The 25957-nt window shown below is 35.9% G+C and overlaps 1 protein-coding gene across 1 annotated transcript; it reads left to right on the forward strand.

The window, feature by feature from the left end:
• Positions 1–1498: 1498 nt before the first annotated feature.
• LOC129259171 (kinesin-like protein KIF25) lies at positions 1499–24956 on the forward strand. Its single transcript, XM_064098090.1, has 17 exons — positions 1499–1562; positions 5478–5600; positions 9780–9921; positions 10999–11102; positions 12111–12196; positions 12648–12687; positions 12954–13021; positions 15005–15079; positions 16164–16322; positions 17089–17250; positions 18317–18466; positions 19020–19129; positions 19864–20019; positions 20663–20809; positions 22410–22475; positions 22693–22752; positions 23130–24956. Exons 2-17 carry the CDS (start codon positions 5520–5522, stop codon positions 23201–23203), a joined length of 1680 nt encoding a protein of 559 aa, XP_063954160.1. The 5' UTR covers positions 1499–1562; positions 5478–5519; the 3' UTR covers positions 23204–24956.
• Positions 24957–25957: the final 1001 nt, after the last annotated feature.

Here is a 25957-nt window from a genome sequence, read left to right on the forward strand (position 1 = left end):
CGTGAGTGACGTCATTTTAACCGTTCAAGCCCAGCATGAAGATCAACCTTTCCCTTTTAAAAGACAGTTTTCAGTGACTTTTCACAAAATTAATGTAAGTTGTACGATGCATTATGTTTATCATATTTGAAATTGCTTTCTGATCTCGAAAATATACATCGATATGTATCCCAACTCGCGTAAAAAGGAATCAAAGCAAGTGAAAGGGCACATGTGCACAAGTTGCACCTTCGCATCACCCGACCGGGTCGCCGGGCGATGGTGCGCCAGATCTTCCGGGTCGGGCAGCGTGTCATGACCCGCTGGTTATCGCGCTGTTTCATGTGGACGTACGTACACGTACAAGTCGAGTGAAATCTAAAGTATTCGCATCTGTAGTGAACGAGGGCAGACGACGACGCTGACTCGAACGATCAGAGGACTGCTACGTCGTTCACGTTCACTGCTCCTAAAAGCCCTTATTGATTGTGATGGATTCGTAAGCTATAAGCCTAATCTATGTTTTTAATTCAATGAGCTATTTTTGGGGTTTCATTCATTATCTCAAGTTAGCATTAATCCCCCCCAAAAAAAAAAGCATAAATCCAACAATTTTTATTGATTAAAATATTAATCTCAGCCAAAAAAATAATGATAATGGAAATGAAATGAAATAAAAATAAATGATTTAGCATGTTTAGTAACAGCTTAGTTTTTTTTGCTGAACGTTATAAACTTGTTTTCTTTTCAATATACATAATTTTTTTTTTTAAATTGTTTTCATGTTGTTTATCTAATGATAAAGTATGAGGTCTGAAAGATTGCTGCCCATTGCGATATTTCAAGTTTTGTTGGAAAAAAACACTGGAAATGGGTTGGGGAAGAGGGAAAAGAGGGAGAAAATGTGAGAAAAAAAAAAAATATATATATATATGGGCCTATACCCCAGAGAAGTTAAAATGACATCCGTTTTGGGTCTGCAAGATGACCTGAAATTCATGACAGCCCCCATATAAAAAATAACTTGGCACATCCCAGATAAAATGCATCAGAGTGCAATTGAATGACCCCCAAAATGTTTCAAGGTGATATGTCAGTGTGGCTTGCCTTAATCACATTTTTCTCAATGCTGACTGGCGGGCGGTGTGCAAAGAAGATCATGCCTATGTAGTAACGTAGGACATGTCTGGAGGTGTCTTTCCAAGGACCATTCTTTGTATCGCCTAAATCGGCTTTGTGAAAGAGTTGATCTCGTTCTTACATAAAACAGTTCTACGAAAGACCCTTTCATGCAACAGGCCCCTGGAGTCTGGGATTCCATTACAATCCTTTATGATCTGTATGTCAAAAGTGAGAACATGTACATTTTTTAAGCCAACTTGACAACAAGGTGAATTTCCTGTTTAGTGATTTAACACTGATTATTGTGCAATTAGGTCCAATACTCTAGCTGAGTTTTGCATTGATGGCCGATGGCGATAGTGTACTCTGTGTAATTTTCTCTCTTTTAATTTCAGGAGAAAGATGAAAAGATTATATCTCTTGAGACTGAAAATGCAATTCTTCATATCAAACTTGCTCAGGTAAGTTAGTTTTGTCAAAAGTTGATTTGATAAAAGACCTTCCCATTTGGAAGGGGGTTTGAACTTGAAGCAGTTTAGGACCCCTGTTACATCTGTAAGTTTCCTACCCGAGACCCGACCGAGTCCACTTGCAACCTTGACTGGATTATTGGTGGATTAGCTTCGTGAACGGACCGAGTCCGAAATGAGGTCTGTTTACATCATAGCGTTCATTCCTCCCCTATCAGTACGGTTTCAAACGACTCTTTACCTCGAAAGCTTGTGTGCATTTACATCTACCCGAGAGGGCCGAGACTACCTCTGGATGTGGTCTCGGTAAGGTTCGCTAAAAGGTGGCCTGAGGTAGGTGTGGGATGTTTACATCTGATTTCTTTCCGACCCGAGGTAGGCCGAGGTAGGGAATCTCTCAGATGTAACAGGGGTCTAGGCTTAATATCTATGGCCTTGCGTTTTATGTGTAATGCAGCTCACAATGTGTTAATCCTCATGGGCTTTTTTAAACAAAGGATGCCCCCTTTTCATTTTTTCTTATTATGGTTCTTAATCTCCCCATACTTCTGTTTGATATCATACCTGTACATGTGTAAGCTTGATAATTTTGGGGTTATACTGAATCTTTTCCATAATGAACATTTGTATTTCAAATTTACTTTTATTCATGTCCCAGTCAGACCGCAGGTCCCTATGCTAATGAGCAAAAAGGCCAGATTCATCCAAATCATCTCGTGGCTGAATCCTCCTCCTTGCAAAATCTCGTGATTCGTGAGATTTTCTTTCTCTAAGAATTTACCTGTTTTAACCTCAAGTTAAATTAAATATTATTGCACCATCAGATAGAGTAAATGTTACTCTTTCATATTGGTTATTTATTTTGTATACAATATTTTGTTAAATAAGTAAATTTCTGGCCTGAAAATGTGCCTCAAAACTGAATTTTCTTCCTCTGTTTTCTTTTGCAAATTGTTCAAAACTTTTTATTTTGAGCCTCAATGATATATATATCACCATAAAGCCGAACTTCTGTATTTTCTCGCGATGCCACTTTTGATATGCGGCACCTTTTAATCGGGTCAAGATCACACTTTTCCCACCATGGTACAAGACGAGATTTCTGAAATTTTGTACTTGCATGAAATCCAGAGTTCTGATTGGCTGGATAAGGTTCACAGAACAACAGGCGCAGGGAATTTGAGGAGATTACCACATGGGAAGTGTGATTTCCCATAAACCCATGCACTGGAACCGTTGGAATTTGCCTGTGTGTGGTCTCTTTGACCAATCAGAGTGCCGTATTCTTGTTTTCAAGCTTGTTTATGTACTTGGCCAATGAAAAGTGTGATCTTGACCCGATTAAACCAATTCTTATTTTGAAACCTATACCATTTTAAAGCATACATATTCAGCTTTGTCATGATGTAAACATCATTTGGGCTCAAACAAAAATAAAGTGTGAAAATAGCAGCTTTTGTCAGGTGAAAATAATTATTTTGTAGCATATTTTAGATCAAAATTTTAACCTATATTACAAAATCTTTGAATAAATTTAAACACATGACCTGAAAGAATGATTCTTCTTCTTTACAATGATACCAAAATCATGAAATTCGATGCACAATTAGAGCAGCAATGACCGAATGAAAAGAGGTGTTTTGGTCCGCATCAAGCTCATTAAATATGCAAAACATCTCAAGTCATGAATATCACTTGGATGAAAGAAGCCACTTTCTTGGGACCTGCTGTCGGACTGTCCCTTCCAAGGCTTCTGGGGCCGATTGGACGAAAGGGTCTTTCCAAGGACCGTCTTTCGTGTCGCCCATCTTTTATGATACGCCATGTGAAACGCATTTCAAATAAATTATCTGCAAATATATTTTATTTGTCCGTTAAAATAAACGAAATATTTGTTTATAAAATGATGTGATATCTCATGAAATTGTATAAAATTTTATTTAAAAGCAAGCTTACGAATTTCATTTGTTTATCATAAATTTCAGAAACACCCCGCTTATAGCGCATCATAAAAGATGGGCGACACGAAAGACGGTCCTTGGAAAGACCCTTTCGTGCAATCGGCCCCTGGTCTTTATCAAAGGATCAGGGGTTGAAGGTAAATGCTAGTTTTGGTAACGATATCAAAATGAGTTCGTACAGAATCCAATGAAATGACCACCAAAGTATCTGTTTGTATAAATAAAACACATGTGCCAAAGGATTCTGGAAGAAATTGTGTAATTGCTGAGAAATCAGCAAATAAGGACAGGATTCGGGTAGAGCGTCGGGCCCGACGCTCAAAGCAATAATTATACACTGTCCCACGTGCGCTTATCTGTGTTGGGGAAGTTCAGTCTGAACATTTTTCAGCGTAGATTTCAAGATTTCACAAAGTTCAGTTTATGTGTACCAGATCTAGATCCTCGATGATATACTGACAATTAAGCCTGGTTTTACAGACTTTCTCATGAAATCAGTGTTTACTGCAACTACTTGGAATTTCTCTTTAAGGCTAATGCCCACTTGGACCATAAATCAGTGAAGTGCATTCATGCACAATGAGCACTTCCTTACTCTCCTCTCCTCTCTTTTCCCCCCTCTCCCTTCTTTCTCTCTCTCTCTCTCTCCCTTGTATCCTTGTTTTTTATTATGGGATGGATGCAGTGAAAACCAAAGAAATTATTATGGGATATCAGGGTTGGGGCTTGGACCTCATGCTTCTTGGTAGTCATTGGCACTTCTGAGTTTTAGTTGGGAAGGAGACATACATGTATCCAAGTGTAGTGCTGTATTGTTTTTGAGCTTCGTCTGTTCAATGGCGGTGGAGTAGAGAGCGGTGGTCATTGCAATGGGCAAGTACATTACAATGTAGATATGGCCTAGGGACGATAGGGTTAATATTTAGTTGATATTTAGTTAAACAAGTTAATGAAATGATAAAGATAATGTAAATATTTAGTTACACTTTTGTTCTTTCTTCATAAATTCAGTTTTGTTCATTGTCAGTGTGTACAGTTTACGTACTGTATACTGTGAGGGTGATAGATTGCATTTCATAACATATTAGCATGATTTTATTTCTTTTAAAACACCTCCAGTTAACTACTAGTACTGGCTAATCCAAACAAACATACTCCACAGCAGTCCTAGCCTCCTAGGCATAACCACACCTTACAGTACACATGTCATGTCAGCATGTCTTTGTATTGTTTTGAATTGCATGGTATGTGCATGCTGGCCATGATTCTGATGGATTGTTTGAGCATGAAATGCAAAGAGTGTGCATTGGTGCAAAGTATGCGTGGAAAGGATTATTGTAAAAACATTTTATGGAAATAAATTTAAAAAAAATATATATTTGTGACAAATTGAATAACAGAGTAGTAAAAAATTAGTGTGACCTTTCATCACTCGTTACCTGATCCTTTTGAGTGAACATTTAGTTACTGTTAAAGAGAGATACCAGTAGTTGCAGTAAACACTGATTTCATGAGAAAGTCTGTAAAACCAGGCTTAATTGTCAGTATATCATCGAGGATCAAGATCTGGTACAGTTACATAAACTGAACTTTGTGAAATCTTGAAATCTACGCTGAAAAATGTTCACACTGAAGATCACCAACACAGATAGGCACACCTGGGACAGTGTATTATTCATTGCTGGAATAAAGACCCGACGGAAGTGACCGAATCCGCGCTTATTTTGCTTATTTCTCAGCAATTACACAATTTCTTCCAGAATCTTTTGGCACATATTATTTATTCATACAAACAGACACTTGGGTGGTCATTATATTAGATTCTGTAAAAGTCATTTTGAGATCGTTACCAGAACTGGAATTTATCTTTAAGTAATTTCATACTTATATAATAACCCATTTATTGCTGATATGATGCAAATATTTGTTTGATTTTGTTAAACAGCTCCAGACTGAGCTCGGGAAGGAAAGGCAGCATTCATCTCATATGGAGACATCACTCAGCACTGCACAGCAGAGAGGCCATGCAAATTCAGATGAACTCAGGAATGTTCTCAAACAAATCAAGGTATCTACATGATTTTTTCTTGCAAACATTTATGCCCAATTTTTGTTTGCCCAGATATGAGGGCAATTTTGAGAACTATGCAAGCAACATTTTCAAGAATTTGAAAGTAGAGACTAATGTATACAGTATTACAAAGCACAGACCTTCACATTTATTTTTTCTACAGCGTGTCCCACAAAAAATGTTAACGCCACTTTAAAGGAGTATGTGAAAATTACCAAATCATATTGTAAATAATTTTAGAATTGCAAACTTGCATTTGTTTTATACAACTAATAATTGGTATAAATTTCATGCATTATGGTCCATTGAACGCAAAGGTATGAGCCTTTTTTCAACACTCGTCAGAAAACCTCTCAATCCAAGTTTCATTATTATGTTCAATAAAGTACATAGTCCAATTACGTCTTCATTCACTCTTATTTTATTTCCTTTTGAATTTTCAGCCAACAACTTGTGGACGTAGAATAAGAAAGCTATGACATTTTTAAATCTTGCTTAATGTCTCAAAATAGTTATGCACATCCTAGTTGGTATGCAGTTGAGCAGACTGATGACAATCATGACATCATCCACTCACTATTTCTTTTGTATTTTATTACATGAAATGTGAGGTATTCTAATTTTCCCCTCAATGTCATGTGAGAGAAAATTTTATTCCTCTTTGAACATGTAAATTACCATTGTTTTAATATTTTATGGTTGAGTCAAGTTGGTCCCTGTCGTCAAAGTTGTAGAAATTGAATATCATATGATTAAAAAAGTAACAAAAGACAAAAGAAATACTGAGTGAGGGACATCATAGACTCTCTCATTTGCATGTCACTGACTTGTTCATATAACTATTGTGAAAAATAGGTGAAACTTTAAAATGTCATAACTTTCTTATTTTACATCCGATTTTGATGAAATATTCAGCGTTATGCTTGTTGGATATTTCTCTATTGATTCAAATCAACATTTTTCAGGGGTGGACTTGACCTTTGACATATTTAGGGGTCTCTGTGGAAGTTAACTTTGCTAATTGTGACAATGTATGTCACTTGTGTAATACAGGGGGGGGGGGGGAGGTACACTGTACATGTATCATATGTGATTTGGGTAGTAGCACATGACACATGTTGTTTTCTGGTCCCAGGTAAATTCTAGATTTAAAACCTGTCAAAATTATAAGTACATGCTGATATTTCATGTTATGTTCTGATTAGCTTTCTGGACATGGCTCGAACATGTTACATGTATTCACATCTTATCCATTTAATCATGCTGTTTACTGATTAGCTGAATTTAGGGGAAGAAAGTGCTGTCAGCATCTTTGGATTGGGACAGGGTTGTAATAAAAAACGTTTTTTATTAAAAAAAACAAATAAAACGCTTTTTATTGTTTTAAAACGTTTTAAATCGTTTTAAAACGTTTTTTTCCCAACGAACGATGTAATTTTCTGTAAATCAATTAAATTGTACATTTAATACAGTATGATTTAAGTTCTTGATGTTTTAAATACATTTTTGGAGTATTAGTAAGAGATGACTACAATTTTTTTTACTGAATTTCCAACAGAAAAGTTCATATTTTCCCCCAAATAACAAAATCAAGGAAATTGAATGCCGAAAAAGTAAGTTGACATTTCATAAGTTTATTCCTCATACATATGATGTAGTCTCAGGGTTTTTTTAGTCTTGTCAATCTAGGGGGTGAGAAGAATTTGCACAATGTAAGAAAATGACATAATCTATAGACTATAGGCTTTCAATGCTTAATTTCATTTACTCAATATGCTTTATTTCATTTGAATCAATTATACAAATTTTAAGTAATAATAATGATAAAAGTCCGCTTTTATATCGCGCTTAATACATTGGAACGACATGTCTAAGCGCTTTAAAGATTTATTATTACCACAATCATCGGATTCAATCAGTCATTCCCGCACACAATGTATGCACATCCTCCACTCCCTGGGTAGTATTCAAGTCAGTCGCCAGTGAGGCGCACACAGTACTGGACAAGCTACAATGACTTTTACATTCTACCGGGTACCCATAAGTGCATGAAATACAAAATTGGGTTTAAATCTATAAATATTAGGCCCTTGAACTGCTTATTTCTTTAATTGAGGAATTCTGATCAAATTGTTTTTTTAATGTTTGTTTTAACTGTTTTTTTTTACATATTTCTTATCTACAGTTTTGTGGTTACTTTTGTGTTTTTTTTATCAGTTTTTTAATGGAAATTATTGGCAATAATTTTCCAATCATTAACAAAAAGTACAAATATTGATACAGATAAAAATGTTGGCGAAAAATTAGCATTGGCTTTATACATGAAATCACGATATTGAGCAATTCTGGTCTGTCATGCACTTGTAATATCATTGAGCTATTAATGTGTTGATAGCTCCATGGTAATATCATAACCACATATCCATGCATGTATCCAAAAAATAGTCTTGAACAATATGGCGTGGCCCTGTTGTGCTTATGGATTTATCATAGAAATTTTTAAGGGGGCCATTACGGTCCCCTGGGAGTGTTAGGAGGGTTAAAGGTCAAGTCCACCCCAGAAAAATGTTTGATTTGAATCAGTAGAAAAAATTCAAACAAGCATAATGCTGAAAATTACATCAAAATCGGATGTAAAATAAGAAAGTTATAACATTTTAAAATTTCGTTTATTTTTCACAAAACATTTATTACAACTCAGTGATGTGCAAATGAGAGAGTTGATAATGCCCCTCACTATTTTTTTTTAATTGTTTGAACAATACAATATTTCAATTTTTACAGATTTGATAATAATGACCAACTTGACTGAACCAAAAAATGTTAAAACAATGGTAGTTCCACACATGTTCAGGGAGGAAAAAAAGGTTTGCTAGCTGATTATCTTATACTGAATTAAATTACTTTTCTTCATCTTTACGAAGCGCAAAGTTTCACCTAATTTCGTGTGTACCTCAAGGTTACAATGTCAGATATACATGTACAGTCTATTTGCAAAATATTATTATGTTTGTGCAACACTTCCATTTCATTCAAGTACTACTATTACATATTTGAGCTCATTTTAAATAGTGTTTCTTTCCCTGTCTAAAAGTGAGCACAACACTCAGATGTTTGTTAAAATGAGAATATTCTTAAATATGGATTGATGTGCACAATTGAACAGGAGGAAAGGAACATGACAAAGCAATGGAGAAAGGGAGAATAAGGGGGGAAAGAGAGAGGAGAAAAAGAGTGGTGTTGAGAAAGAGATTTAGTTAGAAGAAAATAATAAACTAATTAAGAAATAAAAGTATAAAAAATAAATTCATGTAAAATCACATCCCTGCATATTTATAACACACGAGTCTATGAGGTGTTTTAAAACACGTTTTTTTTGAAAAAAAAACGGGTGTTTTAAAACGCGTTTTAAAACATGTTTTAAAACACACCGTTTAAAACGCGCCAACCCTGGATTGGGATGAGTGAAACTTTTAAGATGTAAATATTGTGTTGGTCAATTCCAGTTTCCAAGGGGAGGGCTTTCCCCTTTAGATAATGTTATGTTTTATATCATATTGTTGCAAGAGATCAATTTGCATAAATCTACACTTTAGGTATAATATGGGAAATTGGGGGAGAATAGTCAGTTATTCTTCAACCATCGAAAGAACTCCGTCCTAACTCATCGAGTGTACATAAGGTCAATTGGAACTTTGTGAAGTTCTGAAGAATCTGAATAAGACTCAGTTGTACATGGTACATGATTTTCTCTTGAGTTATTTTTTCAACGAGGTTGCTTCTGGAAATCAAAATTGAATTGAATTCATCATGCTAGCACATATTGATTTTTTTATGCAATGAAATTGTTGACAATAATAGTTACTCTGCGAATCAAAATTAAACTGAGCACTAACAGATGTACTGTAACCTTCGATCCATACTTTTAGAAAACGCAAACACCAATCGTAGTAGTTCACTGCACAGCTCAAATAAATCTCAACTAAATATTTATTAATTTCTAATGAGAAAAGACAATTCCAACAGAGCATAAAACATGAAGGATGAAGCAAATTCCAACATGAAAGAAGGAAATTTATCATGATGAATCAACTATTTTAACATTAGTATTAACTATTTAGCATTTATTATTTTGTACTTCTAAGCTAGTTTTATTTAATATTTTACCTGTATCAGGAAGCCAAAGATGATTTAAGGTCATTGAGGTCAACAATGGTTACCATGCCAACAAGAGTGACTCAGAGTGTTGAACACTGGGCATTGTCAGAGGCTGAGAGGCTGAAACAATCAATGTATGCTGAAAGTGTTGATTTTAACTGTAAGTTTTAAAAGCAGCCTTTTGAAAGTTGTTTTTCTTTAAATTGTAACTTTAAGTTTACAATGCTATGTACAGGACCGTATGAGCACTAGTATTCAACCCGGCATAATTCAAAGATTTGGAGAATTCCCCCAAAATAGAAATAGGGAATTTTTCCTTATTTCATACATTTGTTATTTCAAGGGTAATCTGTTATTGGTATTTTCTTTATCAATCTGCCGACTGTATGCGCATAGGATCAAATTGTGCGGCGATGACCTTTTTAACTGAATTACACTAGTATTCAACCTAGTTATGATAGATAGCGAATCTCAAAGTGGTTGAGATTGCTCAACTAGATCTAGATCTATGTAAGTCTCTGGCTTTGACTAATTCACTGTTTGGTCTCATCTCAAATGGTCTAGTCCATAGTCGGATGGGACAAGGGCAGATTGAGAGACAGGGTCATGCTATATGTACATGTAGGTTGAATACTAGTGTTGGTAGGTGGAATACTAGTGCAAAAAGCCATCACATTCCATCGCACGCACTGTTCAAAGATTGATAAAACAAAAACTAGCAACAGGCAACCCTGAATTTCCTCTCGGAAATGAGAAAGGTCTGAAATTAAGGTAGATTCCCTATTTCTATATATTTGAGGAAGTTCTCCAAACGGGTTGAATACTAGTGCATGTACGGTAGTGGAGTCACAAAAGCAAATTATTATAAATGACTTTCACTTGTTGAAATATTTTAATCACAGTTGATTTCAATGTGTCACCCTTTCATATTTATTTCTAGAAAGCTACGGATGTTGAAAAATAATTGGTTCCCATCTCACAATGTTGTACATGATATAATGAACATATTAACAAAGTAATATTACAAAAACATGTCATATATTAAACATAATTATAGATTTTGTGAACATAATTAAATGTATTAAGCATGTTCATATGATTTTCTTAATTTAGAGTAAAACGGAGGGGCTTACCAAAAAAAGCAAAGAGTTCTTTTATTCCAAATTGTATTCTTTTCATGATGTGTTCCCTGCACAACCCTTTTCTCATGAATATGTGTGTATTTCCATTTTTCCAGTGTTGCAGCGTAAGGTGTACTCTTTGCAGAGTGAATTGGTATCTGCCCAAGATAAGTACATGGCAGAGAAAAGCCGGAGGAGGGAGCTTCATAATACATTAGTGGTATGTTATAAATCAGATACTAGTTGTTGTTATTATTATTATTATTATATTATATTATTATTATTATTATTATTATTATTATTATTATATTATATTATATTATATTATTATTATTATTATTATTATTATTATTATTATTATTATTATACCGAGGTTGTTTTACCTGACTGCTAAGAAAGCATGAATGCCTGTGAGCAAGCAACCAGGGGACCAACGGCTTAAGGTCCTCTCCGAGGGACCTGGTAATGAGGATAAATGCCTTACCAAAGGGCACTAGCGCACCACTTGGGAATCGAACCCGGGTCCCCAGAATCCGAAACCCCCGCTCTACCGACTGAGCTATCGTGATGATATTCATGAATTTCCACTGGGTCTAAAGTGTAGTTTTGAATTTTGAATCAGATATTCATTTGGATGGGGGAAAGTAATAGTTCACACTGCTGATCATCTCTGTTTTCAAAATATGACATTGGGCGTGTTGTAAGAAAGTATATGCAATCAATTGCAATATTCTGTTGCAATTTTAAAATTGATAACTGTTGCAAATTAAATTAATTGCAAGAGATAGATATTTAATTGATTTAGGGACCAAAAATAGACTTGCGTTGGTCGCAAGTTTCTTGCAATGCCCCATTAGTAATATGATTGACAGTGACACACCTTTTTAGTCACACTTTACTGCTTTTCTTTTACAATACCGGGTACAAAGAATGTAAATAATTCTTTCAATTCAATTCAATTTATTTGACCAAAGCATTAAAAATACAATGATATGATACACATACATAAAATACAATATTTACATTGGTACAATAAATAAAATGATGCTTGGTAGGAAGCAGCCAGAAAGGAAAAAAACCTTATAATGGCCGACCTTACAAGAATCTGAAAGAGTAAAACTTGTTTGAATTTTATGTTCTTAGTAATGTTAACCTGGAAAGTGTTGCTTGTTCTAACAGACATTTCACTGAGTAAATTCCCTTTCCATATTTTCCCTTGTGAATTCAGGAGCTGCGAGGGAACATCCGAGTTCACTGTCGAGTGAGACCGGTTCTCGAGTATGATTCCACAGGCACTCAGGCATCATCTATCAGGTACCATTCTACTCTTGTCTTTTCAATTAAAGATACAGTTGATCGACATTCATTTTATAACGTTATTCCAATTATAACAATAGTGTGGGTTGTTTATTGGGTTACTGTTATCTATACATCAAATTGGAGAGCAACCCCCTAGGAATTGATGTTTTAAAGTATGCTTTAGGGTTACTTGTGATGAGAGTTGGGTGTTTTACGTGAAAATTAGAATATTTGGGATGCAATATCATACTTGTATTGTAATTTTTTGATGTGTGATATTAACTCAGTTGATAGCATATTCAGCATTCAGCAATGCTAGTTTAATAAATTCCTCTTTGCTGTTCAAGATTCAGCAATTAGCTTTTTTGGGGGAGGGGGCCTTTATGATTTTTTTTTGGGGGAGGTCAGTTTATTTGTAATTTTTCATCTTTGAAAAACTGCAAATTCATCTTTTTTTAATTTTCAGAAATTCTGAAAACCTAGAAGTGGTTCATGTTGTAGATGATGTAAGTATTCCTTTTTGTGTTCTATTTCATTAACTTTGCTTTATATAAAAAAATTTAATTAAAAGTGACATTTAACACATGAGAGAGTGAGGTTGGGGGAAAATTACAGTAAATAAAAGGGATTTATGAACTAAATTTGGGAAGAAATGAGGAATACAGATTTCGTTTTTTTACCATCAAAAATACAATATACAATATAAATTCATAAAACTTCTTTTAACTTTAAATTTTGTAGTGAAAAGAGTAATAATTTCATCATTTTGCAGGAAACAGTCAATGTGGATTGTAACAGACCTGGTCATTCACAAACTAATCGTCAGTTTGAATTTGAAAGGTAAGAACGTAGTCACACAGGGCCTGACCTTTACTTTTTTCTTAGGGAGCCAGCCGGGCTCCTCAAGCACTTTTTTAGGGAGCCCGCATAGGTTTTAAGGAGCCCAAGTTTATCCCTTTTTTTTGCATAATACTGGTCATTACCTATTAAAATATTAAAGCACACCATCACGATACGTTTTTTGTTTAATAATCATCAGCACCAGTTGTATTTATTCAGGGTAAATCAGATTTTGACACCCCAACACACTTAGACACCGGTCACAAACACATAAGTCAATGACTTTTTTTTTTCATTTTTAATGCCCCCCCCCCCTCAAAAAAAAAAAAAAAAAAAAAAGGAAATAAATTAAATACATAAACAAAATTGATTTTTTTTCATGCTGAATCATGGATGTGGGTTGGTGTGTGTTTGTGTGGGTGTGACTGTGCGGTGGACTTGGATATACATGTATATGTTAAAAAAAATAATTCATCATCTAATTTCTACTCCAAATATTGTGTTTATATCATATCAGTACAAAAACCACACAGGCTAAGTATGTCACATGTAGGCACATGTTACATGTACATGCATGTACCCTAACTTTTCCTGCAGTTCTTTGAAAACGCAGATCTCCACGAAAATTGCATTTTTCTATGGGGGAGTCTAAATTCGGTGAAAAAGTATTCATCAATAACTTAAATATATATCACAATGAAGAAACCATCCAACTTTATTGGTAGTTTAAAAAAAAAAACCTGAAATGTAAACTCTATCTGAAACAGAAAATCACCATCATTGAGGCATTTACTGACCGAATTGTCCCCCAGAGCTCAGGCAGAGAGAGAGAGCTCCGACTTGCACAAGTGTCAGTGCGTGCGTGAGTAAAATCCGACGGCCTCCTAAAATCAGATGTTGCCATGTTTGATGATTTACTGTCTCATATTTACCCCCTCCCTTGAAAAAATGAAACAAAAGATTTTTCAGGAATAATTCACTACCGAGGTAAGTTATTTTGGATGTTAATAGGCGCCCTTTTGACAAGCAGAGCCGAAGTCTACATGACACAGAATTGTGATATCCCTAAGGGAAATGTGTGCATTGGAAATTACACACGGCGTAAATGATAATGGACCCCTGTACATGCAACTGTTTCTCGCACCGGTGTAGCCCGATTCTTTTTTCCATAGGTACCATGTGTGTGGAAAAACGTGGTACAGAAAAAAAGACGCAGCTAAGCAATTTGAAACTCGCTATTTTCGCTATTTTCAAGGTTTTTTATGATTTTGAAAACATAATTTAGACTTATAAAGCATGGATGAGTGTGCTGGTAAGAAATTGCTTTTTTGGTGGCTGGTACTAGAAAATCTTAGGGAGCCCACCGGGCTTTTTCAATTACTTTCTAAGGAGCCCGCAGAGGTTTTAGGGAGCCTTTTGCCACCGGGCTCCCGCTAAAATCGAGCCCTGTCACAGTGTCTTCATCTCATGAGGCAGATACATTCAACTTTGCCTATATCTCAGATTCAGTAGGACTTTCATGTAGACTATAAATTGGCAAAGAAGAAATGTGTTATGTGATAAAGTCATGTTGTTTTGTTTATATAGAGTACTTGGCAAAATGTTTGAATATAATTGAATACTATTATGTGGTTTAAGAATGCAGACCGCAAGAGTGTATGTACAGCTTATCGACAAGCTGTGCAGAAATTAGACGTCACGGTCAAATCCCTGTCCTTTCAAGTTCATCCTTTATTTCTTCTGAAAACAAGATTGCCCTTGTACATGTAGATAATAGAACGCTTCCATTTAGATCCAATGCACACTCAACTGTCAGTAGGGATCATGTACAAGGACAGATTGTGTGCACTTAAAGAAGTTAGTTTTTGTAATGAAACGTTAAATATAAGTGTTTTGTCAATAATTACAGAATGCATGACTATGATAAAATTTAAGAAAATCTAAGATGTATTGATGTTATTTAATTATATGTATTTCTTAAAGAGTGTATAACCAGACTGAATCTCAAGATGAAGTATTCAATGAAGTCAAACCACTCCTAACATCTCTTCTTGATGGGTAAGTATGTAATTAGGCATCTTACCAGATACCTGTGACACTTTCCCCACCAGGGGCCCGTCTTACAAAGAGTTGCGATTCATCCGATCAATCGCAACTACGGAAAGCCAGCAAAGTCAACATATAAAATGCATGCTTGTTCAACAAAATTTCTAGATTGAATGCATATCCATTCATTTATTTCTTGACGATTTGGTGTGTTCTCCTTTGTTTACCAAGGAAATTTTGCAAATTTTCTGCAGAAGAAAGCATGACTCTGATGGATTTCCATAAAGTTACGTTTTATTGGATCAATCTTTGTCAGACGGGGCCCTGGAATCCTGCTATGATGGTGCTGTTCATCTTTTCACAATGGTATTACCTGTATTGTTTTGTCTGTGAAGAAGATTGACAATGTAATGCCGCCTATAGGATTCCTGAATTTAAAAAAGGGGTCTAAATTTTGTTTATTTTGGTAATATTTCACAAATAGAGAAGCGCCGTGGTGTAGCGGTTCTGTCTCTGGCCTTGTAATTAAAAGGTTGTGTGTTCGAAGCCCACCATGGCCTAGCGCCCTTTGGCAAAGCGTCAATCTGCACTTTGCCACTCTCACCCAGGGGCCTGTTGCATAAAATTTTTACTTGAGAAAACTCTGGTAAAAACTGAGAACTAAGGTGAGTCTGATTTCTGCCATTGACTTTAACACAGGGCAAAAAGTCTGGTAAAAACAACCTGAGTTTTCTCAGGTAAAAAGTTTTATGCAACGTGCCCCAGGTGCTACTTGGGTACCGGTAGGAAACAAGTGTTATTGTGGTTGGTTTAGCGATTAAGAAGTGCACCCTAGTAAACACTTACAACATGATGATGAAGAAATGTTTGTTTGATGGCCCACATGCTAATAGCTGTGTAAGTGTTATGGCACACTACCAGTATCTTCAACCAACTGACAAGTGAATCCCTTCATTGTCATAAACACAATACATAAGTGTCTTGTTCTTGTAGCCAATGTTTGAACTAATCTTATTTCTTCATTTAACCAGTGAATTCACTAATCCTGTATGTCTTCTTGTAGCCAATGGATTAACTAATCCTGTCTTATTTTCAGGTATAATGTATGCATCATGGCATACGGTCAGACAGGAAGCGGGAAAACACACACCATGCTAGGAGGGCGCTATACTCATGAACTGACTCAGACAAGAACCATTCTAGATGAGAATGAAGAGGATGGTGTGGTACCGAGGGCTGCCAGGGAATTATTCAGGTAAGTAAATAGTTTAACCTGTTGACTCTGGATTCTGAATGTCGATAGGCTTTGTGTAGTGATTACCATGTTCCAGTAGAGGATGGGTTAAGAATAGGTAAGTTTGAAAGGGCCATGTGTTGTGATTAATTGAGTTTTACCCAGTTTTTTATTAATCTTTAAGCTGCTAATTACTGTGCAACCTATTGTATGCATAGTATGATTGCATTTTTACTGATTTGGTCATTTCTCTTCATATTGAAAAGGTAGTTTTTGTCTCACCTGCATTATGATAGCAGAGTGAGACTATAGGCGCTGCTTTTCCGACGGCGGTGGCGGCATCAACACCAAATCTTAACCGAAGGTTAAGTTTTTGAAATGACAGCATAACTTAGAAAGTATATGGACCTAGTTCATGGAACTTGGACATAAGGTTAATAAAGTATCACCGAACATCCTGCATGAGTTTCACATCACATGACCAAGGTCAAAGGTCATTTAGGGTCAATGAACTTTGGCCAAATTGGGGGTATTTTTTGTTTATTGAATGAGCATCATAACTTTGAAAGTATGTTGGTCTAGTTCATTAAACCTGGACATAAGAGTAATCAAGTATCACTGAACATCTTGTGCGAGTTATAGTAGTTTTCAAAGTCAGCACTGCTGCTATATTGAATCGCGTGATTCAGGTGAGACCGCCAGAGGCATTCCACTTGTTTAAACAAATGTTGGTTTCTTAAAAATTCAAGCCTTGACAGTTAATTTTGCATTTGTATTGTGTTTATAGGTTGCTGAGAGAAAAGCCCAATACACATACTGTAGAAGTGTCTGTTGTTGAAGTCTACAATAATGAGATCCGTGACCTTTTGACCTTGAACCCTGCTACATCAAGGCATGATATCTTCACAGGGGATGATGGTTCGATGGAGGTCACTTCTTTAACTCAACGGTAAGTCTACACTGTTATGTATGTACTATTGAAGAACCTATAAATAGAAGTGTCAGCTGTAATGTACATACCAATGTAATGTACATGCTCCCATCCAATGACAATAGAACAATAGATGAATAGGAATACCATTGACAAAAGAAAGAATGTCTCTGCTCTGAACTTCCAAACCACTTCACTACTTAGCAGCCAAGCAGAGAGCACCTCCCTAAGTCTCGTGTAAAGCCTTAATGTTCCTGTCTACTTGAGATATAACATACACAACCATAAATCTTACAAGGAAATTTTGGTAAGTTCATGAGCAGAAAGTCTTTCTAGTCATTGATTGATGTATGTGACCCTAAAATACATTTTAGTGACATTAATTGATATTGCAAAGTAGAGGTTCTTCTGTTTTCTGTTTTATTTCAACAATCTTCAAAGTATCTTATCCATTTTATTCAGATAGCCACTTTTCCACCTTATTAGGGTGAGTGCAGACCTGCCAACCAGTATATTTTTGGCGTATTTAGTACATTTTTGCAACCAAAATACTGCAGTACTTTTTTTTTTAATATGTTTTTGTAAAAAAAAATATATGGTTATGTAATTTCAGGGAACTTGTTTTTTTTTCAATCATTTTTGTTAAAACCAGGGGGAGATATACACATGTTTAAATGTTTTTTTTTAACGCAACAATGAGCGAGTGTGCCACGCATTTTATTATGAAATACACTTTTTGGCGGAAAATACACTTTTTTGTATCACAGAATACAATTTTTCATTCCCAGAGGTTGGCAGGTCTGTAAGTGTTCATTCATTGAATGATGACACAAGACTTGATCATATGTCTCATAGGTCCGTTTCTTTAACTGTAAGTGTGGTATGTTTACTAACTTACATTTAGTTGGGTGTTTTTGTTGTTGATTCTTTAATTGATTCCATTCCTTAATGTAGGAATCACTTCTTTCAATAGACAATTGATAAATGTTACCGGTAATTTCTGTGAATGAAATGATATAAGCTTGTATCAATACAATTTTTCAATCTAACTTACTAACTTTTATTCATTTTATACTTATTTTAGAACTGTAACGACAGCTGTAGAGATCGTTGATTTAGTCCGTCATGGTATGATGTATCGTCATGAGGATGCTACCCAGGTTCATGCCCATTCCAGTCGCTCTCATCTTGTGGTTACGTTGACTATCACTCTCATCCAATCACCAACTCGCAGGTAAATTCTTTTGACATTCATGAATGTGCATATAGGAATTACTGTATATTAAATGCAAGAATCTATCGTGAAAATTTATGATTTGAACCAGTTTCATACTGGATTCTGGAAGATGATTTGACAGATGGCCTACTCTACATTGTCCCAATCATATTTGGTTTATTCCCTCATGGCTTAGACCTATTATGTTTCAACAATTTCATCAAGTAATGCTGATTCAGTTGCCATGTTGACACTAGAAAGTTGGTGTAAGAATCCTTATTGTACCATTAGGATATAGCGTTCTTAAGATGGATTAAAGTAGACAAAATAGCAATAATCAAATTTGATAAATTCAATTCCAATTTCAGTTGAAATTCAATTCACTGTTTTATTTCCGCATTTTTATAATAGTAAGCAAATTATAGCATATGCATATGAAATTGCCTATGAATTCCACAATAGATTTTTTGGGGACAATGATACAATGATATATTGACATATTCAGAGAGCATTCTCGTATCATAATTCATTAAATATTAGAACATTATTTTTCCTCTTGTGATTCTAATAGACCTTCATCAAGGGCCAGAAGTCAGTCTCCATCTCGGTCTATGAGGGTTGATCAGGAGGTCATCAGAACCAAGCTACAATTGGTTGATCTAGCTGGCAGTGAATGTGTTGGTGAGAACCCCCTAATCTCGTGTGATATGACCCATGTTCTGTCTATTTATGCCTCCTACCATAAGTGGTTGGCAGAGTTATGTTTTCAGGTCATCCATCCATTGGTCCATCCCATTTTTGTTCTCCGGATAAATGAGGAATCTTTAAAAGAACAGTTTACAAGCAACTTCATACTTGGTCCGAGTGAGTTTTGTTTAGGGTCACAGAGGTCATTATATACATGAATATATCTTTTACTTGCAAAGAGTCAAATTAAGGGTTTAACTTTAAATAACAACCTGGCCCATTTGTACGTATTGGATTGACAATGATCGGATGAGATTGTGGGGTCACAATTTCAAAGTTGACAAAGGTTATTATTTCAAAAGTCTGGAAGTAAGATTGATGTTCAATATATAAATTTGACCTTCTGCTGTTAAGAATCCATCGAGCATTTTGCATTGGCACATTGGTTGCTGCTGTTAAATATACTGGGTGATTTCAAGTTCGGTGTTGGCCTTGGTGTTGGTGTTAGTGTTGGAATTTGGATTGCTTCCCCTAGCTCCAAAACTTATTCAGAGTTTGTAAAACTGATCTAGATCACATTATTTACATCTTAACAACTAGTGAGTGACTTTTCGGGACCACCTTCATTTTATGTTCAGTGTTATAATTGTGTAAAAATTGAACAAACACCAACACCAAAAGGTCAACACTGAACTTGAAATCACCCAATGTATTACAATCCTGTGCAGGTATGTCCTGTGTGACTGGGTCTGCTCTACGGGAGACATCTCACATCAACAGGAGTCTGTCAGCTTTAGCTGATGTCCTCGGTGCTTTGGCTGAGGGTAGAGGTCATGTGCCTTACAGAAACTCCAGACTTACTCACCTCATGAAAGATTCTATTGGTAAGTCCTATAAATGATTTCAACTTATATATGAAAGATTTGGCAGGAATCTATAGTGATAATTTCTTTCCCTTTCTTTAAAGGCTTGTTTTTCCATTCTCTGAAAAAAATTTGTCCCATTTCATTCTGACCTCTCTCACCCTTAAGACATCCACCCCTTACTCCCTTCCTGGTGGGTGTTCCATAAAGCTGTTCATAAGATACGAATGACTTAAAGCACGTCTGGTGACCCCTTGTGCTAAATGATACATCCCTGTCATTCATTTAGAAACAAGAACATGTTCCAGTCAATGCGTAAAGTTGTGTGTAACTTTATGAACAGCTTTATGAAACACATACCAGATTTTCTCACTTCTCTCTGTCTTTCAGTATTATTCCTCAAGTTTATTCCCCTTAACATCCTCATCGTCTCCAGAATCCCTTGTGTAATTATGCATTGCGATAAGAGCCAAAAGTATTAAAATTCATTCAAAAGCCTTACAATCTGTTGCAAGTTTTATTTAGCATCAGTCTTTTACTTGCAAAATAAAATGGCTGATTGATCATTGCAGTGTGATATACCAGTTGCAAATTTGCAGTATGATTTGAAACTCAATATCTCAGACACCTCAATAACTAAAGACGTCCTTTCATAAATATCCAGGTGGAGATGCTAAGCTCCTCGTTGTGTGCTGTGTTTCTCCAACCCATCGTTTCCTGACAGAGACACTCCAGTGCCTTGGGTTTGGATCAAGAGCTAGGCAGATCCAGAGAGGACCAATCAAAAAGAGACAAGCAGCAACTCTTACAGGTAAGTGAAGGACGATTTCGCTAAATTGCTTCTTTGTCTACACCCACTTTGTCTAGTTTCCGTTTGGTCTCATCCCAAAGGCCCAAATTCACAAAGGTGGTTTTGAAAACCCACGGTTGAATCCATGGTTTATGCAGATTTCCTGTATAAAATACGCTTACATGTATTTTACTGCGTATATTAAAAAATGTCCAACGATAATGTGCGTTTTTGTCAGAGTGCACCGAATTGACGCCTGTTGCCTTGGTTATCCACGCTATTTTATTCATGAGTCCACTGTTTTGAATAATGAGTCCACTCTTCAAACAGTGTATTTGGCGCACTGTGACAAAAGCATGCATCAGCATTGGACATGTTTTATACACGCGCCCATATATGTGCTAAATTAAGCGTAATTTATACAGGAAATCTGCATAAACCATGGATTTAAAAACCACCTTTGTGAATTTGGCCAGTGAGTCTAATCCCTGTTCGCCTACATCCATCCCATTTGCTATTCTGTTTACTTTTCATTTATGCTATGCAAATTTTGTCTTCTATCCATGTGGTCTAACACCAATTAGTGTTAATGATTAATGATAAGAGTCGGTTCTTCTATAGCGCATAACACAGTTTGAATAACGTCTCTATGCGCATCCAAAGGACTTGGATATTATTACCCCGGCTGTAGCTCAAGCAGCTTTCATGCGCCCGGCATTTCAATGAATTAATTCCTGCCAGGTACCCATTCACCTCACCTGGGTTGAGTGCAGCACAATGTGGATTAATTTTTTGCTGAAGGATACTATGCCATGGCTGGGATTTGAACCCACGACCCTCTGTTTCAAAGTCAGGAGACTTATCCACTGGGCCACAACCCTCCACATGATTACATGAACTGTTCATGAATCTAATTGTCATATTGATGACAGAGTGCAAAAAAGTAGACTGAGTGAAAGTAAGACCGTCTTGGCATTAGACTAAATGATAATAGCCCAAGTTAGAATTAGAATAAGTGATGGTTGGTCCAAACATCAAATGGACCATGTTGATAGTAGACTAAATTGGTTTAGCCATGGTGGTGTTAGTCGATCTGAGAATTAGACCATAAGCTAGTAGAACTAGCTGATACATGTGAGTCTTGCTGATATTGTCTTGTAGAATCACTGGCAGCTTTTCTTCAAACCGACATTAACCATGTACATTCACTCAAGTGGCAGCTCAAAGAAAGTTTGTGTTTCATATGGTGTCAAAGTGACATGTCATTGATCAAGTTGATCTTGAGACCATGACGGGCAATAATTGGGTTTCGGGTTGGCTTAGTCAGGAAACCAAGGCCCGAATTGAAGAGTAGACTCATGAATAAAATCAGTGGACTCATGAATAAAATAGCGTACATAACCATGGCAACAGGCGTCAATTTATGGCACTGTGACAAAAGCGCGCATCAGCATTGGACATTTTTTTTACACACGCCCGATACGCGCTAAATTTGGCATAATATATACAGGAAATCTGCATAAACCATGGACTCAACCGTGGGTTTTCAAAACCACCTTTGTGAATTCGGGCCATTCATTAAGAATTTTCTTGTATCTTTCATTCTGTGTGTCCTCCATAGGTACAGGGGACCAGTCTCCTGTAGTAGGAGCCAGAGGTAGGCAAGGACAACGACATAGTATACCAGGTAAGATAAATGCATAAATTACTTGTCTTATCTATAATACATTGAGATGTACTAAAAAAAAATATCGTGCTGGTGAAATAAAATGTGAGTTTCCAGTAAGTTGTTATTCCCATTTTTAAAGCAAAGAATGAGAGACTCTTTATGTGGCATTAGTATAAATAATGATATTTTTTTAGAGTAAAATTAAATAAATGACTATTCCTGGTTTTTTTTATAGCTCCAGAGACATCATCCATACCGGTTCCCAAGTACAGAAGCTCACCTATGATGCAAAGAAGTAAGTGTAACATCTTTATTGATAACTTGACCATTTACATGAACACAGTTTAGTGTTAGTGCTGGTGCTAGTGTTGGAAGCACAATTCATATTGCATTTCTTAGCTCCAACACCTAAGTTTACAAAATTAATCTAATTCACAACACCTTTGAGATCAGCTGGTAACCAGATTCATGTTAATCTCGGGATGTGAGAATCATACCAACGCCAACAAAAAACGAATTCTGTCATTCCCATCGACATTGTGTAGGGATTACCCAGTTCTTTGGATATATTGTTTGCAGTTCTGTGGTTTATTGTTATTTTGTCTCGTTTGATATAATTGATTGATTTCGATAAGATGGCATAAATTATGTTATTGACCTCTTGACCCCTAGGAAGCAGCAGTCTGGACACTGGTTCATCTCACCTTAGAATTGGAAGGTCATCTTCACCAGCTAAACCAAGATAGATTACCAGTAGTCTGGACGTTGGTTCATCTCACCTTAGAATTGGAAGGTCATCTTAACCAGTTAAACCAAGAAACCGGTCAATCCTGAAAGAATATCACCTTGATCATCAATCCCACATAGCTACTGGAATGGTGACATAAATGTTTGAATTGAATATGTGCCAAAAATAATTCTTTGTATGTATCTATTAACATATATAATATTGTCATGTATAACCTTAATGAAATGACTGGAGTAGAATTTACTGCCAAAGAAATGAAAATGTATAGCTATTTATGTCAAATTAATAATTATTGGTACTTGATACTGTACTCCAGTTGTAATTTGAATGAAAGATATTCGCAATTGGCAAGTATGAAAGATACAGACTAACAGTTAATGTCTGTGATAAGTGGGTGTTGTTTATTTCTCCAACACGTCAATATCTTTCAAAGTTTTCCTTGGAAATATACTATCCTCGTTTTAAAACTCTAGCATTTCCACAGTGTTTTTTTCTTTTAATCTGAAAGTTGCTTTTTTTTAACGTCATACCATTCTCACTTGAAACTCAGCAACTCCACAATCTATATCTTTCAATTCAAAAGATTTTTCTTTGAACGTTTTACTGTTCTTAGCACATTTTATACCACAGATACCATTACGCCTAGATACCATGATTGAAATTTTAGACTGTGAATACAGGCCAATGACTCCAATGTATTGTTTTCGGTTTTTTTTACTCCACATCTTCAGTATATCAATCACACTCTCACAGCCAATGTTTGGATATCCTTACATCCAAACATTATTGCACTAATGTTGCAATAACATTCCCTGGTGAACGTACACCAATCAAATTACCTGCTTGTATTACCCTGTCATTTGCTTTGTCTTTATTATTATTTATGTTGGTAACTCCTCCCTCATCTCCCCATACATCTTTGACAGGTTGAGTGGTACACAGCATGCATTACCACATGACATGTCCTCTGAGGGCTGAATTAGAGTCCTTAGCTGAGTTTGTATTTTTAAGCTGCCCATCCATCTGCTAAATTATGGATCATATCAGGCAGTTTGCCCTGTAATGATGATGTATTATGTCCTCTGAACTTTTATATATGTAATGTTACATCATTCTCACTTTGAAATTATACGTCTCCATCAAGGTTCTCGTCGGAGTGAAATTCAACTCGGGCGGACCGTACATTGTTGTTGTTAAAAAATGACGTCATTTTTAGCCTGTTCGTAGTTCCACTTTGCGCAAGATCAGAAGCATCTGCGCATGAACAGGGGAAGGTCATTGGTACCAAAGTGACATGGTGTTTTAAAATTTTAGGAGATAAGAACTGAATTTCGATGCCTTGGTTATTCATATATTCTTATTATTTGTGTTTTTCATGTAAATCCATAAACAAAAAAAGAACAATGCATCCAAGAACGACTGGTATTTCACAGTTTTCCTTGAGGCCTACATTGTACAACATTTTATAATATGCATTCAAAGTAGAATGCATCTTATACCTTCATACTGTTTATTGGTGTGCTATTCTAGTCACCTGGTCTATTCAATTTCTTCGCCCTTCTATGTAAGGCACGCTTACTTAATTACTTGCATTGAAATATGCCTGTCATAATGAAAGAATTGGAAGTCAGTTGATCAAAGTTATCCAATAAGTAAATACAAAATGGTATAGTGTCAGTGAACAAATGGAGGATAACGAGGACGGCCAAATTGTCAATAACAATTGTACATAAAATCGTCACGAACCGCGACATATCGTGTATTGCCTGAACTAAATCGCTTCGCCTGTCCACGAAAGTAACGAGAGTATTGATGATTTCCTTTCGGGATGTGAAATTCAAGACAGAGGGCCTAGAGTTAACATGTCCAACATCATAATTGGTACATATTGCCTTACCATACAGACACACCAATACGCCACAACTGATAGAATCTAATTGGGTTCAACCAAAAAATTACTTTTTTTCTTTCCAGGGCTCTTTTTGGAGAAACTTAAAAATTTTCCAGGGCTACTTTTTCATTTTCCAGGGCTCTTTTTCCACTTTCCAGGGCTACAATTTCTGGAGCTATTTCGCGGCTTTTTTGCGTTTGTGTGTGTGTGTGTGTATGTGTGTGTGTGTATATATATACACGGTAGCTAGCATATACCAGGGAAGTATAACACTTCCCTGGTTTGACCTTCGCATTGTTTCTTCGAAGTGATTGTTTATGATTTTAGTGTTGTGATGATAGATTGATTTTGATGCTTGAACGATATCTGAGTTGATTCATGGACCTAATACAGACCTATTCAGATTAAATCATGGAGGTAGAACCTCCATGAATTAATCCAAGTTTGAATGTTTGATACTTGGTTGACGTGAGCTTTGCGTGTTTACTATTTAGTGTTATAGCCCATTTGCCAAATTAATCTAGAAAGATCTGTATTCGTGTCTAAAGACAATGTAAAAGAAAAAGTTCTGAATTTGTACAATTCTAAGGTAATTTATTTTATCATATTATAGGTACCTGCAAATGTTATGAAGTTGAACAAATATCCTTCGTACATATTTGACTGAAAGTTATTTAAATGACACTTTTTAAAAAAGACTTACAATTATTCATACAAAATAATGATATAAGTCATAAAGGTCATTGAATTGTTAAGCGTTCGTATAAAGTTACACAGATTCATGACAAAAAGGCCTACCAGAACCAAAACTGGCAATTTCCATCATCCATCATGAATGCCTAGCCTTGCACGGCCTCTAAT

This window comes from Lytechinus pictus, chromosome 4 (genome assembly GCF_037042905.1).
Source record: "Lytechinus pictus isolate F3 Inbred chromosome 4, Lp3.0, whole genome shotgun sequence".
Classification (NCBI taxonomy): Eukaryota; Metazoa; Echinodermata; class Echinoidea; order Temnopleuroida; family Toxopneustidae; genus Lytechinus; species Lytechinus pictus.